Below are 15,385 nucleotides of genomic sequence, written 5' to 3'. Positions count from 1 at the left end.
GTGCACAGTGAGAAAAGATTCAGAGACACCAGCCTGTCTATTCTTTCTGCTGAACAACAGATGTTGGCCCCTGGCAGAGTCAGGATCCTGAAAACCACCTGAGACTGTTTTATGTTCTTCATGAAGAAATTCGACCAACAAAGGGGATAATTCTACCTTGAGCTTAATTCTGAAAATAGGCCACGATTTTGTTGTCACTGATTTACAACAGCAGGATGGAATCAATCACCCAGCGGTTGTCACCGATACAAATCTTGTTTTAATTTGTTCTCAGGATGTGGGTAATGCTAGCAATGTTGAATTTGTTGCCTCCTCCATTCCTAGTTGCCCAATGAGGAGGTGATTGGTCCTTCTCCTTAAACCACTGCAATCTGTGTTGCTCCTACACTGGTGTTAGGAAGGGAGACCAAGACCTGGCAACATTAAAGATTAGAACGTAGGCAATTGATGGGCAGGAAAAGACCAGCTAGTCCATCATGATTATGATAGCTAGAGCATCATGATTAACCACTTCTTCCTCCCCCCACTACACACACCCTTCGCCTCCTCATCCCTCCTCCTCTCCCCACTCCTGCAGCCATATAATCTCCTTGCAGGAGCAAAATATCTTGGGGGGGGGGGGAGAAAACAGGGCTAATAAGAGAAAAAGAGACTCTGGAAATGTCCTCTCTGACCCGCTTGAAACCAGCCTCGGAGATCACACCAACCCACTGTTATCTATAAAGACACTTACCTTTCAAATGATGTGATCTCTGCCCCGGTCAGAAACCGGTCCAGCTCGCTCTTGAAGACGCTGAGGAGAGTCAGCAGCTCCCAAACCAGCCAGCAGCTAGTTCCAGGGGCAGATATGTGTCCCAGTCGTCATAATGTGTGACTTAAGAGGGGAACTTGGAGCCGATGTTGTTCCTGTGACATTGCTTCTCTTATTCTGTACCCAAAGGCATGAGCTGGTGTTGCTGACTCCCAGATGCATGGAGGCATTTATCTGCTTGTCCAAACTGTAATTATTCATTAAAAACTGGCCATTACTGTTGTGTGATTGCCTTTTAGAGTAATGTACCTTTAAGATCTTAGTATGCTAATGAGCTGAGTACCAGGATGCAGTCATGTGACTACATGCCTGTCTCACTCTGCTACTGTAACACCAAGAGGCAAGTGCTGTTAATAGGTAGCTCTGTACTGTATATATTAGCTGTTTAGTAAACCTGTTTTGAGATCTTCAAACAATTTGAATTCCACACATCTCATTTATGTTGCATCAGACAACATAACAAAACTTCTCATTGCAATTACCTCCAAAAAAGTTATTTTAAATTTTGAACAAGATCTTTCACTCCTGTAAAACGCGGGAAAGAATGGCAGGTTCGGCCTCAGCTGGAGTATTGTGTCCAATTCCAGGCACCGCACTTTAGGAAGGATGTCAAGGCTTTGCCGAAGGGACTGAGGAGAGTTACTCGAATGGTACCAGGGATGAGGACTTCAGTTACAGGGAGAGATTGGACGAACTGGAATTGTTCCTCTTAGAGCAGAGATGGTTAAGAGGAGATTTGATAGAGGTGTTCAAAATCATGATGGATTTTGCTACAGTAAATAAGGAGAAACTGTTTCCAGTGGCAGGAGATTTGATACCCAGAGAACACAGATTTATGATAATTGGCAAAAAACCAGAGGCGACACAAAATGTTTTACTCAGTGAGTTGTTGTGATCTGGAACGCGCTGCCTGAAAGGGCAGTGGAAGCAGATTAAATAGTAACTTTCAAAAGGGAATTGGATGAATAATTGAAGGGAAAAAGGTTGAAGGCTTTGGGGAAGGAGCAGGGAGAGTAGGACTAATTGGGTAGCTCTACCAAAGAGCCAGCGCACGCCCGATGGGCTCAATAGCCTCCTTCGGTGCCGTATCATCCTATGATTCTATGAAGAAATTAAAATTCTGGGCTTTCCTGTGAAATGCATTTGAAACACCACTCAGTGACAAATACCTTCTTTAAGTGTTGGAAATGGGACCTGCTGTTTTGCTAATGGCTGAACCAGTGCCTGAGCTTTTACTGAATGAAGCACTAAATAGATTGATAGAACCACTCACTGTGTGTGCCTCCTCAGGAACAGGCCATCACTGTGACTGACCTGTTGAATTTCCGCTGGAGATTTTTTGAATGCACCAGTTGTCCTGTGCCCTGGTGCCCACAGTCTGGTTGTATCGTATTCACTCACTGAAGACTGTTTCATTGTCCCACACAGAGCACATACACTGGGCATTACATCCTTGGTCCATCGGGTTTAAACGATTTACTCCAATAATCACCAGGAACTCACGAGATACATTTTTTAAGAAAAATGTTAGACTTTGGATCAATTAGTGTGGGATTGTGGTTTAACACGTATGGATTTTTTTTTTGCTGCTGACTAATATTCAAATACTAGCACCTTTCAATAACTAACTTTTCTTAATAACTAGCAACTCATAATATCTAGGATCTAACCAGTCCCTGTTAATAACTTGCACCTCTTAATAACTAGCATCCTTTAGTAACCAGTGACTCTTAATAACTTACATCTCTTAATACTCATCACCTCTTAAGAATTAGCTCTGCTTAATAGTTAGGACTTTTTAGGAACTAGCATATGTTAATAATTAGTATCTCTTAATAACTTACATTTCTTCATCACTAGCACCTTTTAAATTAAGTCTCGTAATAAGTAGCACTTCTTAATAGCTTGTGGCTTTTAGTAACTAGCTCCTCTTAATACCAAGCAACTCTTAATAATTAGCACCTCTTAGTAACCAGTATTTCTTAATAACCAGAATCTCTCCACCAGGCAACTCAGAAGTATGTGAGACAAAATGATTTCTAGTATCAAGAGAAACATCTTGTAAGTATTTTAGGTATGTTCAGACAGAACAGATTACCTCTTCTGAAAGCTGGGGAGGTGACAACCCGACAAAGTGTCCCAGCTTGTATTTGTGCTCGAAAATAGTTGGTTCCAGCCCCTACTCCAGGTCTCAAGTTGCTCATGTGGGAGGAGCCATCTTTCAGGTGAGACGTTAAACCAGGGTCCTGTCTTCCTGTCCAGGGTACAAGTTGCCAATGGTCCAGCATTGCCCTGGAGTCTCCGGGAATCTATAACAATAATACGTTGATTTTGTCTGTCCGCATTTTTCTGATTGGTTGGTGGGTTGATTTGGTGAGGAGTGCCTGTCTGCATCTGTGGGATGACAGCTGCTAAATTCGATATTTTAAAACCTGATTATAGCAATCGGGTATTGAGTGGACCAAGCAAGATGCTTTGGGACATTTGAAGGACACAGAGAGTGCTGAATGTGCCTACCAATGATTGGTGTGTTGCTGTCCCCATGCAAAGATGGAGTCTGTGTGTATGCAAACTGTGCAGGTTCTCCTTGACAAGCTTAAAAGGTCGTTTTTTTTCAAGCTGGGGTGGAAATCAGTGAGAAGCGCCAGGACTCATTGTTTCCTCTCATCTCCTCCATTGGTGTTAACGTACAGTAGCTGGGAGATGAGTATGTGTGAGCGTTACCTAGAACCACCTCAGCAACATTTGCCGACTCGGTCAACAGCTCCGCACCGGCTATGGTCAGCAGTTAGAACTGCAGCGGGACTAAGCCGGGACGGTACCACCAGCCGTCCTGCATTAAGGAGTGAAGCTGAGATCCTGTCCTACTTTATGAGTCAGTGTTGCCTTGTGTGTAGTTCGGGCATAACTGATCCTATTGAAGTTTAATTAGATAATTTTCAACATGTCAGCTGAGGAACTGATGCTTGCGGTGGGGGAGGGGCGGGTGCTTCAGTGTCAATATGGAAACGTGCTGGGATGGGGATGGCATGAGAGGAATGGCATGGGCAGGGCGGAATGGCATGGGATAATGATGGCATGGGAGGGAGGAGATGGGAAGGATTGGTATGGCATGGGAGAGGTGGTTGAGTTGATGAAATTGGTTAAGTATACTAATTTGACTGCAAATGTTTTGGGGGTCTCTGCTGGTTAAAGATTAATTTCCTGGACACTGCTGTGAGCAACACCCAGGAGAAAAATAACTGCGGCATTAAAATAAAATGTGATTTATTCACTTCCTTTGAACACTTTCACATATTTGTTGTAAGGAAATTCAAAATGGGGAAAAAGAGAAGTTGGGAGGGCGTATGATAAAACCTCCAGGAATACATCCAACCAGAGTTGGGAACAACAGTGCAGGTGGACATAAAAGATCTCTTACCAACGATTGGAAAAAGAGCAGGGAAACTGCCCCCAGTAGCCTGGTCAACATTGATCCCTCACACAACACCAGTAAAATCACATTAATACATAATTCATCTCATTGCTGTTTGTGGGTTCTCAGTTTCACTGTCTTTCCCTACATAACGACAGTCATTGTCTCTTCAAACTAACTCCCTTTGTGAAGCTGGTCAAAATGTTTCGGGGGGGTGGGGGTGGTGCGGGGAATGAATAAAAGTGACTTGCATTTATATAGCGCCTTTCATGACCATAGGATGTCCCGAAGTGCTTTACAACCAATGAAATGCTTTTAAAGTGCAGTCACTGTTTTGATGTAGGAAACGTGGCAGCCAATTTGTGCACAGCAAGATCCCACAAACAGCAATGTGAAAATGACCAGATAATATCTGTTTTTTGTGATGTTGATTTAAGGATAAATATTGACCAGGACACTGGGGATAACTCACCTGCTCTTCTTCAAATAGTGGCTGTGGAATCTTTTACTTCCATCTTCGAGGTTTCATCCTCAGTTTAACATCTCATCCAAAGGGCAGTATCTCTGACAGTGCAGCATTCCCTCAGCACTGCACTGGAGTGCCAGCCTTGATTTTTGTGTTGAAGCCCTGGAGTTGGAATCGGACCCACAACCTTCTAACGCAGGGGGGAGGATGCTACCCACTGATCCACAGCTGGATGTGATGAGCTGCTTTTTGAAAATAAGTCTTTCCACAACAGATCTGTTCACCACATGCTGGCCTGTGCAAATAGGACCCCACCTGACCACGACAGACCATCCTGTGATCCTTGCTGCTGAATTTGGGTATTGTCGACTCTTGCTCTGTGTTTGGTCTAAAGTCAGTCCCTCCAATTAACAGCAGTCAACCCCTCACTGTAATAGGTGAACAGGGTGGGAGAGGGGAACAGGCTGATTGTCAGAGTTAGATATGAAATTGAAACCTGCTGCCAGGTTGTTTTAATAATGCACACATATTTCATACGAAATGATGTCTGGAATCCTCCCCCAGATCTGTAAACCCATTGGTGAAAAGAATATACTTCGCTCAAACCTGCAGGTGAAATTTCATTAAGAAGGGACAAAAGGCCATTCAGCCTCTCTTTAATGGAACTGAACCCCACCCATCCACCTTTGCAGCTTTAACTCTCTGACCCTTGCTCCCCACTCATCTTCATCTCTTTGTCTTCCTTGTCTCGGGAGACAATGGATAAGCGCCTGGAGGTGGTCAGTGGTGTGTGAAGCAGCGCCTGGAGTGGCTATAAAGGCCAATTCTAGAGTGACAGGCTCTTCCACAGGTGCTGCAGAAAAATTTGTTTGTCGGGGCTGTTACACAGTTGGCTCTCCCCTTGCGCTTTTGTCTTTTTTCCTGCCAACTGCTAAGTCTCTTCGACTCACCACACTTTAACCCCGCCTTTATGACTGCCCGCCAGCTCTGGCGAACGCTGGCAACTGACTCCCACGACTTGTGATCAATGTCACAGGACTTCATGTCACGTTTGCAGTCATCTTTAAAGCGGAGACATGGACGGCCGGTGGGTCTGATACCAGTGACGAGCTCGCTGTACAATGTATCCCCACTGGCACTTCACATACTCACATCCAACTCCAGAAATACTCTTAATGTCTCTTGACCCCATTTACAGTGTCCTTCCCTGGTAATTTATTCCACAATTTTAGTGCTTTCTTTTTGTGTCTTCACACTCTTCCCTTGAAGAGTGAAGCCTGAGGTTCAGGTGGAGGCCATTCAGCCCTTCAAGCCTGTTCTGCCATTCAATGAGATCATGGCTGATTTATGACCTAACTCCATATCCCCGCCTTTGCCCCATAACCCTTAATACCCTTGGTTAACAAAAATCTATAAATCTTACATTTAAAATTAACAATTGATCTAGCCTCAGTGTCATCTGTGGAAGAGAGTTCCAAACTTCTCCCACCCTTTGCTAACTCCTAATTTCACTCTTGAAAGGCTTGGCTCTAACTTTTCGACTACACCCCCTACTCCCCCTACCAGCAGAAATAGTTTTCCTCTATCTACCCTATCCCTTCTCCTTAATATCTTGAAAACTTCGATCAGATCATCCCTTAACCTTCTAAATTCCAGGGAATACAACCTTAGTTTGTGTAATCTCTCCTCGTAATTTAACCCATAGAATCCAGGTATTATTCTGGTAAATCTACACTGCATTCCCGAAGGATTCACAAAGCTGATTAACAGTCTGACAGGCCATAACACCAACCCTCCTTCCATAGCCCTAACAATCTTTATACCAGCCGGTGGACGGTTAGTCCTGTACAGCTGGAGGATACAACTAGAGGAACATTTGAACAATATGTTTTCACACAAAGGGTTTTTAAAACTGGAAATGTTTTACCTTAAGGAGCTATAGAAGCAGACACTGTTACATCGTTTAAAAGGGAATTGGATAAGTATTTGAAAAGGACGAGTATAAAAGATTACAGGGAAAGGGTAGGGAGATGGGATGAGAGTTGATGGCTCCAGTTGAAGATCTGGTACAAATATGATGGGATTCCTGACCTTTTGCACTGCTGGAAATTTTATGATACAACAATAACTTGCTTTTATAGAGTGCATTTGACTAGTAAAAATCCCAGTGTTTCATTAGACAAAAATTTGACACTGAGCCACACAAGGAGATATTAGGACAAGTGACCAAAAGCTTGGTCAAAGAAGTAGGTTTTAAGGAGTGTCGTAAAGAAGGAAAGAGAGGTACCGAGACAGGTTTTGGGAGGGAATTCCAGAGCTTAGGGTCCAGGCAGCTGAAGGCACAGCTGCCAATGGAGGTGCAATTAAAATTGGGGATGCTCAAGAGGCCAGAATTGGAGGAGCGCAGAGATCTCGGAGGATTGTTGGGCTGGAGGAGGTTACAGAGATAGGAATGGGGGTGGGGCCACGGAGGGATTTGTAAACAGGGATGGGAATTTTATAATGGTGGTGCTGTCGGTTTTTTCAAGAAAGGCAGAACTGGAAAACAAAATGCGGATAAACTGTGCTTTGGTTTTCTGACAGAACTACGAGCCGACCATCTATTACCCGAAACGTTCCTGCAAACCCATCTTCCTGGATTTCATTGTTCAGTGTGAAAAGATGGATATTCCATTTCTGTCCTATCTTCCAACTGAGGTAATCATGATGGAGGTTGTCACTTCCTCTAACATGGTGGGTTTTGGGAGGGATACAAACAAGTCATTTATCGTTGTCTTTGCCACATCAAAGGTTATTGTGAAAAATAAAAGTTCATGGTGTAGGGGGTAACATATTGGCATGGATAGAAGATTGGCTAGCTAACAGGAAACAGAGAGTAGGCATAAATGGGTCATTTTCTGATTGGCAAGATGTAATGAATAGTGTGCCACAGGGATCAGTGCTGGGGCCTCAACTTTTTACAATTTATATAAATGACTTAGATGAAGGGACCGAAGGTATAGCTGCTAAATTTGCTGCTGACACAAAGATAGGTAGGAAAGTAAGTTGTGAAGAGGACACAAGGAGGCTACAAAGGGATATAAATAAAGTGAGTGGGCAAAGGTCTGTCAAATGGAGTATAATGTGGGAAAATGTGAAATTGTCCATTTTGGCAGGAAGAATAAAAAAGAAACATATTATCTAAATGGTGAGAGATTGCAGAGCTCTGAGATACAGAGGGATCTGAGTGTCCTAGTGCATGAATTGCAAAGGGTTAATATGCAGGTACAGCATGTAATCAGGAAAGCTCATAGAATATTATTGTTTATTGCGAGGAGAATTGAATACAAAAGTAGGGAGGTTATGCTTCAGCTCTACAGGGCATTGGTGAGGTGAGACCACATCTGGAGTACTGTGTACAATATTGGTCTCCTTATTTAAGGAAGGATGTAAATGTATTGGAAACAGTTCAGAGAAGGTTTACTAGACGAATACCTGGAATGGGTGGGTTGTCTTATGAGGAAAGCTTGGACAGGCTAGGCTTGTATCCACTGGAGTTTAGAAGGTAAGAGGCAACTTGATTGAAACATATAAGATCCTGAGGGGTCTTGATAGGGTGGATGTAGAAAGGATGTTTCCTCCTGTGGGAGAATCTAGAACTAGGGGTCACTGTTTAAAAATAAGTAGTCGCCCATTTAAAACAGAGATGAGGAGAATTGTTTTCTTTCATATGGTCGTGAGTCTTTGGAACTCTCTTCCTCAAAAGGCAGTGGAAGCAGAGTGTTTGAATATTTTTAAGGCAGAGGTAGATAGATTCTTGATAAGCAAGGGGGTGGAAGGTTATCGGGGGTAGGTGGAAATGTGGAGTAATCAGTTCAGCCATGAACTATTGAATGGCGGAGCAGGCTCGAGGGGCTGAGTGGCCTAATCCTGCTCCTAATTCGTATGTTTGTATGTCTCTTACTTTGAGGGTAAGGAATCTAGGATCACTCCAAACAATGATGGTTTTTTAAAATTCATTGGTAGAAATTGTACCTCATGGTGCCCATCTTACACCCATAACATGGGCACAACATGGACCAATTCCTACCCTAATAAGGTTTATGGGTGTAAAACAGGAGCAACAAGGTCCAATTTCAGGAGCCAACCACCTGAGCCCCAAGGGATACAGACCTGAAATTGGGTCTGGACATTTTACAGGCATCCTCAATAACCGTCTAAAAAAGACATTCAGCCCCTTGCCTCTGTAGACAAGGGGCCGAATGCCCGATTTTGGTCCTCTCACATAAATTAGGCAGGCATTGGCTTTCCAAGAAAAGATAAGATGGAGCCAGGAGGAGCAAGGGTGCCCCTCCTCCCCCTGCCAAATTCCAAGATTATTACCATCAACCCCTCACCCAGTTGTAAGCTCCCATCCCGCCAAAGCCCTCCCCCCACCCCTACCTTTTCCCGGGAATTAACTCCAGCCCTTGCCAACAAGGAAAGAGACCCAACATTAGCCATATACATAATGCATAAGCTTCCTGCAAAGGCTTGCTTGTTGTCAATGAGGCCCAAAGCCCAATTTCACGCCACTTTGGGTGGCGCTATCTGCACAGTGCTTATCAGTGCACACACTTACCTTGGCCTAGATAAAGGTCCAGACATATTTCCCAATCCTGGTCCTCCATCTCCCCATCAAACACTCCCAGGACAGGTACCGCATGGGGTTAGATACAGAGTAAAGCTCCCTCTACACTGTCCCCATCAAACACTCCCAGGACAGGTACCGCATGGGGTTAGATACAGAGTAAATCTCCCTCTGTATTAAACACATTTTTAGGATATCAGGCAGCAGAATTGTGGACAAGTTGAAGTTTAGGGACTGAGCTCAGTTTGTCTGATTTGCTCAGGCTTTGCCAAGCGTGTAATGGTTTCTGTGATTAACGCTTCCTTCTTCTATCTGTAGGTGCAGTTGATTAATGACGCCTATAACTTGATAATAGACGCTGTGCTGGGCCTGTCAGATGAGGTGGGACTGAAGGAGCTGTACTGCAACATTCTGACAACAATGAAACATGTGAAAATTCCCATAATCAGCATTGATGTCCCATCAGGTAAAAAAAATAATTTGGCCCATCATGTCTGTTGGCTCTTCAGTCGAGCTATCCAATTAATCCCATTCTCCCACTCTTTCCCCAGAGCCCTGCAAAGATTTTCATCGTTGAGTATTTGTCTAGTTCCCTCTCTGTGTCTCTCTCTGTCTTTCTTTTTGTTTCTATCACTGATTTACTAAGGTTCATGACGCTCTGCTTTGCTCTGTCACTCCACATCCTCAGTTATGTTTTAGTTTAGTTTAGAGATACAGCACTGAAACAGGCCCTTCGGCCCACCAAGTCTGTGCCAACCATCAACCATCCATTTATATTAATCCTACACTAATCCCATATTCCTACCACATCCCCACCTGTCCCTATATTTCCCTAACACCTACCTATACTAGGGGCAATTTATAATGGCCAATTAACCTATCAACCTGCAAGTCTTTGGCATGTGGGAGGAAACCAGAGCGCCCGAAGGAAACCCACGCAGACACAGGGAGAACTTGCAAACTCCGCACAGGCAGTACCCAGAATTGAACCCGGGTCGCTGGAGCTGTGAGGCGGCGGTGCTAACCACTGCGCCACTGTGTCGCCCAACTCACTGTTGAAATGAACAGGGTAAATTCAGTGATCCCAGACTCGTGAAAACTGAGAGACAAAAAGACAAGCCACCACTTTGTACAGATTAACAAAAGTTAGTCATTCTAGAACGTTTGTGGCTGCGGAACTGTCAATCAGAATAGAATATCCCCCAGAAACCTGCCTCATTCTCAAACATGACATTCTGTCTGCTAAGACAGAGTGCACAGCTGATAACAAGTAGGATTCTTTTTACAAGTTTTTTGTAAAGTGTTTTCAGATGCAGTAACATAGTTTTTGTGAAGAAATCTGACCTGTTAGAGTTTAAGTAAAGCACTAATGAGATTTATAAACGTACTGTCAATCTGCATCAGTTTAGGCTTGAATAAAAATAGCAACTCATGATTTATATATCAAATCTCTTGATTTATGAGACAGTGGCATTGGCTTGTCTGTTAACATCCTTCCTAACGTGTGGTGACCACAATTGGACACAATACTCCAGTTGGTGCCTCTTCCAAGTTCTCTTGACTGGTTCATGAAACAATATGGGAGGCATGGAGCCTGGTCATCTCTTTCATCAAATTCCACACATATGTGTAGCTTCTCTGGACAGGAGTCAAGAGAGGGAAACTTTCTTAATCACCTTACCACCCCTCATAGCCCCTGGGCTACCCTAGGACAATTATACCACTCTCATCAGCTCTTTCCCTGGCTTCTTTGCTCTTTAAGGCTGTTTATAGTGAGGCTATTACTCCCGGCCAGAATGGGGATAATTGGGTAATTCCCCTATCAGACACACATGAAGACCCCACTGTTGTAAGTGACTCAGATTGATTTCACGCACATCATTTGTATTATGTCACTATCCTCCACTCACTGCATTTTGCTGGAGAAATAATCCTACTTTTATCAGGAGACTTTCCTGTAGTTTCGGTATGATTTCCGTTTGCTGTAGTTCTTAGAGTCTCTTCAGATAGATTCTGCTGTAACTAGACTGTTTGCTGTGGGTCCTGCCATAAATTCTGCCCTGCTTCCAACTCATTGGCTGACTCAGAGGTGTCAATACTCACTTTGTCTTTAATTCATTCTCTGGAAATAGGCATCGCAATAAATACCCATACTTAGTTGCCCCTTGGCGGATCTTCTTGAACCACTGTAATCCGTGTGATGAAGGTGCTCTCACAGGGCTGTTGGAGAGGGAATTCCAGAATTTGGATTTAGTGACCAAAAGGATAAAGCTGAGATGGCCAAAGGAAAAGACCTGAAGTTAGGCCTTCCAAATCTGTACATCAGAATCCATACCAGGGGCCTGCAATTTTTAATCAGACCTGGCCTGACTTTAATGGCAAATTACCTTTTTTTTTTCACAGGCTGGGACGTAGAGAAGGGGAAAAGTGATGGCATCAATCCAGAGGTGCTCATTTCCCTGGCAGCACCAAAGAAATGCGCCACGCAGTTTTCCGGAAAGTTCCATTTTCTAGCCGGCCGCTACTTGCCCGACGACCTACAGAGGAAATACGAGCTTAATCCCCCAGACTACCCGGGAACCGACTGCATAGCACAACTTTAAGGAGTGATGATTTTAAGATGATGGATTCAAACCAGGCAAAAACTGACCTGAACTAAAAGCAAATGCAAGTAAAATGTGGCATTGGCTCTCGACGCAGGAACTGCATTCTCCAGAAATCCTGGAACCAGCTCAACCAGTTCCTTATAAGAAGGAAAAAACCCTGGAAAATGCATCTCCTTGAAAAGGAATTTGGACTACGTTCTACATCAGCACAAATCAGTTTTGTTTAGTTTATCTGGTCCAGAGTGTGTGCCTTTTTTGTAGAGAATTGTGACATTTCTTTTCCCTTTTAAATTTCATGAAAGTTGCTTTGCTGTAGAGAATGATGTTTGCAGTTTCAACTGTGTGATGACCAGGCCCAAGTTAGATGTACTTTTTGTGATCTTTTTAAATTGTTGTTTAGTGCTTATTTCACAGGGGACACTTCACACATGTACACTGTACCTTTCAATAATCCTAGCAAATTTGGTATTGAGTTTGTCCCGGGAGAAGCTGGTGTATGTTTAGTTTTGGAGGTTGAGTTGGGAGGGATACTTCAGCTGACTGTGAAGCTACCTACTTTAACCTGTGCTGGGATTACAAATCTCAGCCGGGATGGTGTTTAGGAGAATCACAATTGGTTTCCAGCGATCTTACCAAAAGGGGAGGAAGGTGTATGGATAGATATGAGCCAGGGCTTCCTGTCATTGAACCCTAAGCAGTGATCCAAACATCCCCCTCCCCCCCACCCAAACAGCCCCCCACCCCGCCTTTCCTGGCCAGTATACACATGTAAGGAAATCACATGAGGACATGATTAGCCTTGACTGTGCTGCATCCCATGGTTGATCAACCTACCAACACTCCCTCTTCATGCCTGCACACGCAGAATGGCCAATTTGAGCAAGGCACTGTTGGGCTTATGCAACTCTCTACAGAAGCAAGACTGGGGGAGGATGAGAAAAACAGGAAGAAAGTGGGAGAAAAGGATTTCAGGGTCACTATCTCCTCGAGACCATATAGGGAACCTTCTTCTGTGTTAAAGTGATCCTCAGTGCTGTAGTAATAAGGGTTGAACTGTGTTGTACCTCAATTTTGGTGAATGGCTGTTCATTCTGATGGTGAAGGTCCAAGCGGTTGTTAAATTACTGGTCACTACCATATCTGATGGGAAGGAGAGGAGAGGGGAATGGAAAGGGAGGGAGGTCATATTGAGGTCAGCATAACCGTTCCCGCAATAATTCTGCAGCATCAGCTGTGTGTGGAGTGAAAATGAGAAACGCTGGAAAAATGGAAGCAAACCGTACTCTTTGTACAATGAACTCGAGATGAAATTACAAAATTATACACGTGTTGGACAAGTTTAGAGGAAGTAATTAATTCTGGAGTGTGCTGTGCGGTTTCGACCATCCTACCTCATTAAAAAAGGGTATAGGTGGATTACAAGGGGTTCAGGGAAGAGTGACCTGGGTGATTTCAGGCACCAAGGGACTAAGTCAAGAGGAAAGGTCAGGGTGACTGAATATATTGTCCTTAAAGACAGTCATGAAAGGTGCCGATGAGGCAGGAGCTCATCAGACTGCTTAGCTTGTAGAGTGAGCTCAGAACGTGTGGGTTATAAAACAAACACGTCTTGAGTAAGATCGGAGATATATTTTTCTCTCCCCGCAACATGGAATAAGCTACCAGTAAAGATTGTTATCCTTGGTCCGAATGATAAAAAGGAACTGCATCAATACCTGTCAAGGAAGGGGGAAGAAGGTTACAGAGATATTTTATTTTTTATTTATTTTATTTTTAATAGATATTAATAGATCTATTTGATCCAGAGAGTGAAAGTGTAGAGGGTACGGTGATCTTAGATGGGATGACAGGGATTGTGGGGCGAGGGAAGGATGTCCATGATTGAGATAGTATGTAGAAGGAGTGTATTGGACAGGCTGAATGGCCTTTGCTCATTCCCAGCTTCCTTATGAGAGGCACAAGAGGCTCGTCAGCACCTGAAAAACAAAACCAGATGGGAGATTAATTCAGATGGAGGTCAGAAATCAGAAATATTATCTTCTCGTTTCTCCTTCTGATCTTGTTTGACCTGCTGCATATTCCCAGCGCTTCCTGTTCCCATTACAGATCTCCATCATTTATCTTTCTTTCTATTTTGTGAGTTTGTTATATTTAGAATATGTACCTGTTTGTTGTACAAGTTTAATATATCACTAGCAGACGTTCCATTAGCATTGCTCGTGAGGAGTTATGACCAAGTTTCGTCTTCAGATGAAGTGGGCATAGAGGGTGGGGGATAATTCGACCAGGGAAGTGCAGCTGGAGTTTAGTACCCCCTATTTAAAGTCATGAGTTATGATATTTTTAACGGAAAATGCCTATGTAAACATGCCACACTGTAATTACAGCCTCCCTTCTCTCAGGGAGACAGTGCGATTACATTGTGACATGTTTACATATGAATCCCCCATTATAACTGTTGACATAGGACTTTATAATCGAGGAAAAGGTTGACAGTGTGCTGATCTAAGGTTTAATATATTACAAATATATATAGATAGGTTCTAATATATATGAATATTTGTATTGTTTGTTTGCACTATTTATGCTGTGTTTTTGAGTACTGGGTAGAGTGTGTTTTGCCAGCTATACCCATGGGTTGTATGATATGTTTACAACCAAGGTCCAACTCCACTGCTGTTGATGAAGTTACTTAGTATGTCATTCACATTTACCATACTTAATGTATGCTACTCATGACCCATCCTTTCACCTTGCACCAGTGACAGGCCTGTACAAGGCAGTCACACAGCTCAAGACGGTCTCTCTGAACACAGCTCGTGTTTGGAAGAATGGGATCTGTAGTTGTACAGCTGGGTGTTTTTGTGGAGACACTGAACATTTTGCACACCTTGTGTCATATTTTACAGAGATCCCAGTGGCAACATCTGAATTCCATTGAACAAGTAGAATGAAAGAATGGAAAGATTTAACAGAGCTAATTCAGCTGTTTTCATACAAAAGTTTTTGTGCTGTTAACTTGCCTTAGATTTCACAGAACAGTACAGTGCAGTGTTTACTGGGACAGTGTAGAGGGAGCGTTACTCTGTATTTAACCTGTGTTGTACCTGCCCTGGGAGTGTTTGATGGGACAGGGTAGAGGGAGCTTTACTCTATCTAACCCCATTTTTTCTTTTTTTTTTCTTTTTTTTTTCTAGCACCCCGTTCTGTACCCTGTCCTGGGAGTGTTTGATGGGGGACAGTGTAGAGGGAGCTTTACTCTGTATCTAACCCCATGCTGTACCCTGTCCTGGGAGTGTTTGATGGGGACAGTGTAGAGGGAGCTTTACTCTGTATCTAACCCCATGCTGTACCCTGTCCTGGGAGTGTTTGATGGGGACAGTGTGGAGGGAGCTTTACTCTGTATCTAACCCCCCCGTGCTGTACCTGCCCTGGGAGTGTTTGATGGGGACAGTGTAGAGGGAGCTTTACTCTGTAT

General features: G+C 43.6%; 1 protein-coding gene across 1 annotated transcript in view; it reads left to right on the top strand.

Moving 5' to 3' along the window:
• Positions 1 to 11,969, top strand: part of yjefn3 (YjeF N-terminal domain containing 3) — a 79,936-nt gene extending 67,967 nt beyond the window's left edge. Inside the window, exons 4-6 of the mRNA XM_068015788.1 lie at positions 7,276 to 7,389; positions 9,620 to 9,767; positions 11,705 to 11,969. Of these exons, the coding sequence (XP_067871889.1) occupies positions 7,276 to 7,389; positions 9,620 to 9,767; positions 11,705 to 11,904 (462 nt within the window). The 3' untranslated portion in view covers positions 11,905 to 11,969. The remainder of the gene's footprint in view (positions 1 to 7,275; positions 7,390 to 9,619; positions 9,768 to 11,704) is intronic.
• Positions 11,970 to 15,385: the final 3,416 nt, after the last annotated feature.

Source organism: Heterodontus francisci, chromosome 36, assembly GCF_036365525.1.
Source record: "Heterodontus francisci isolate sHetFra1 chromosome 36, sHetFra1.hap1, whole genome shotgun sequence".
Classification (NCBI taxonomy): Eukaryota; Metazoa; Chordata; class Chondrichthyes; order Heterodontiformes; family Heterodontidae; genus Heterodontus; species Heterodontus francisci.
This window is presented reverse-complemented; position numbering and strand designations above follow the sequence as displayed.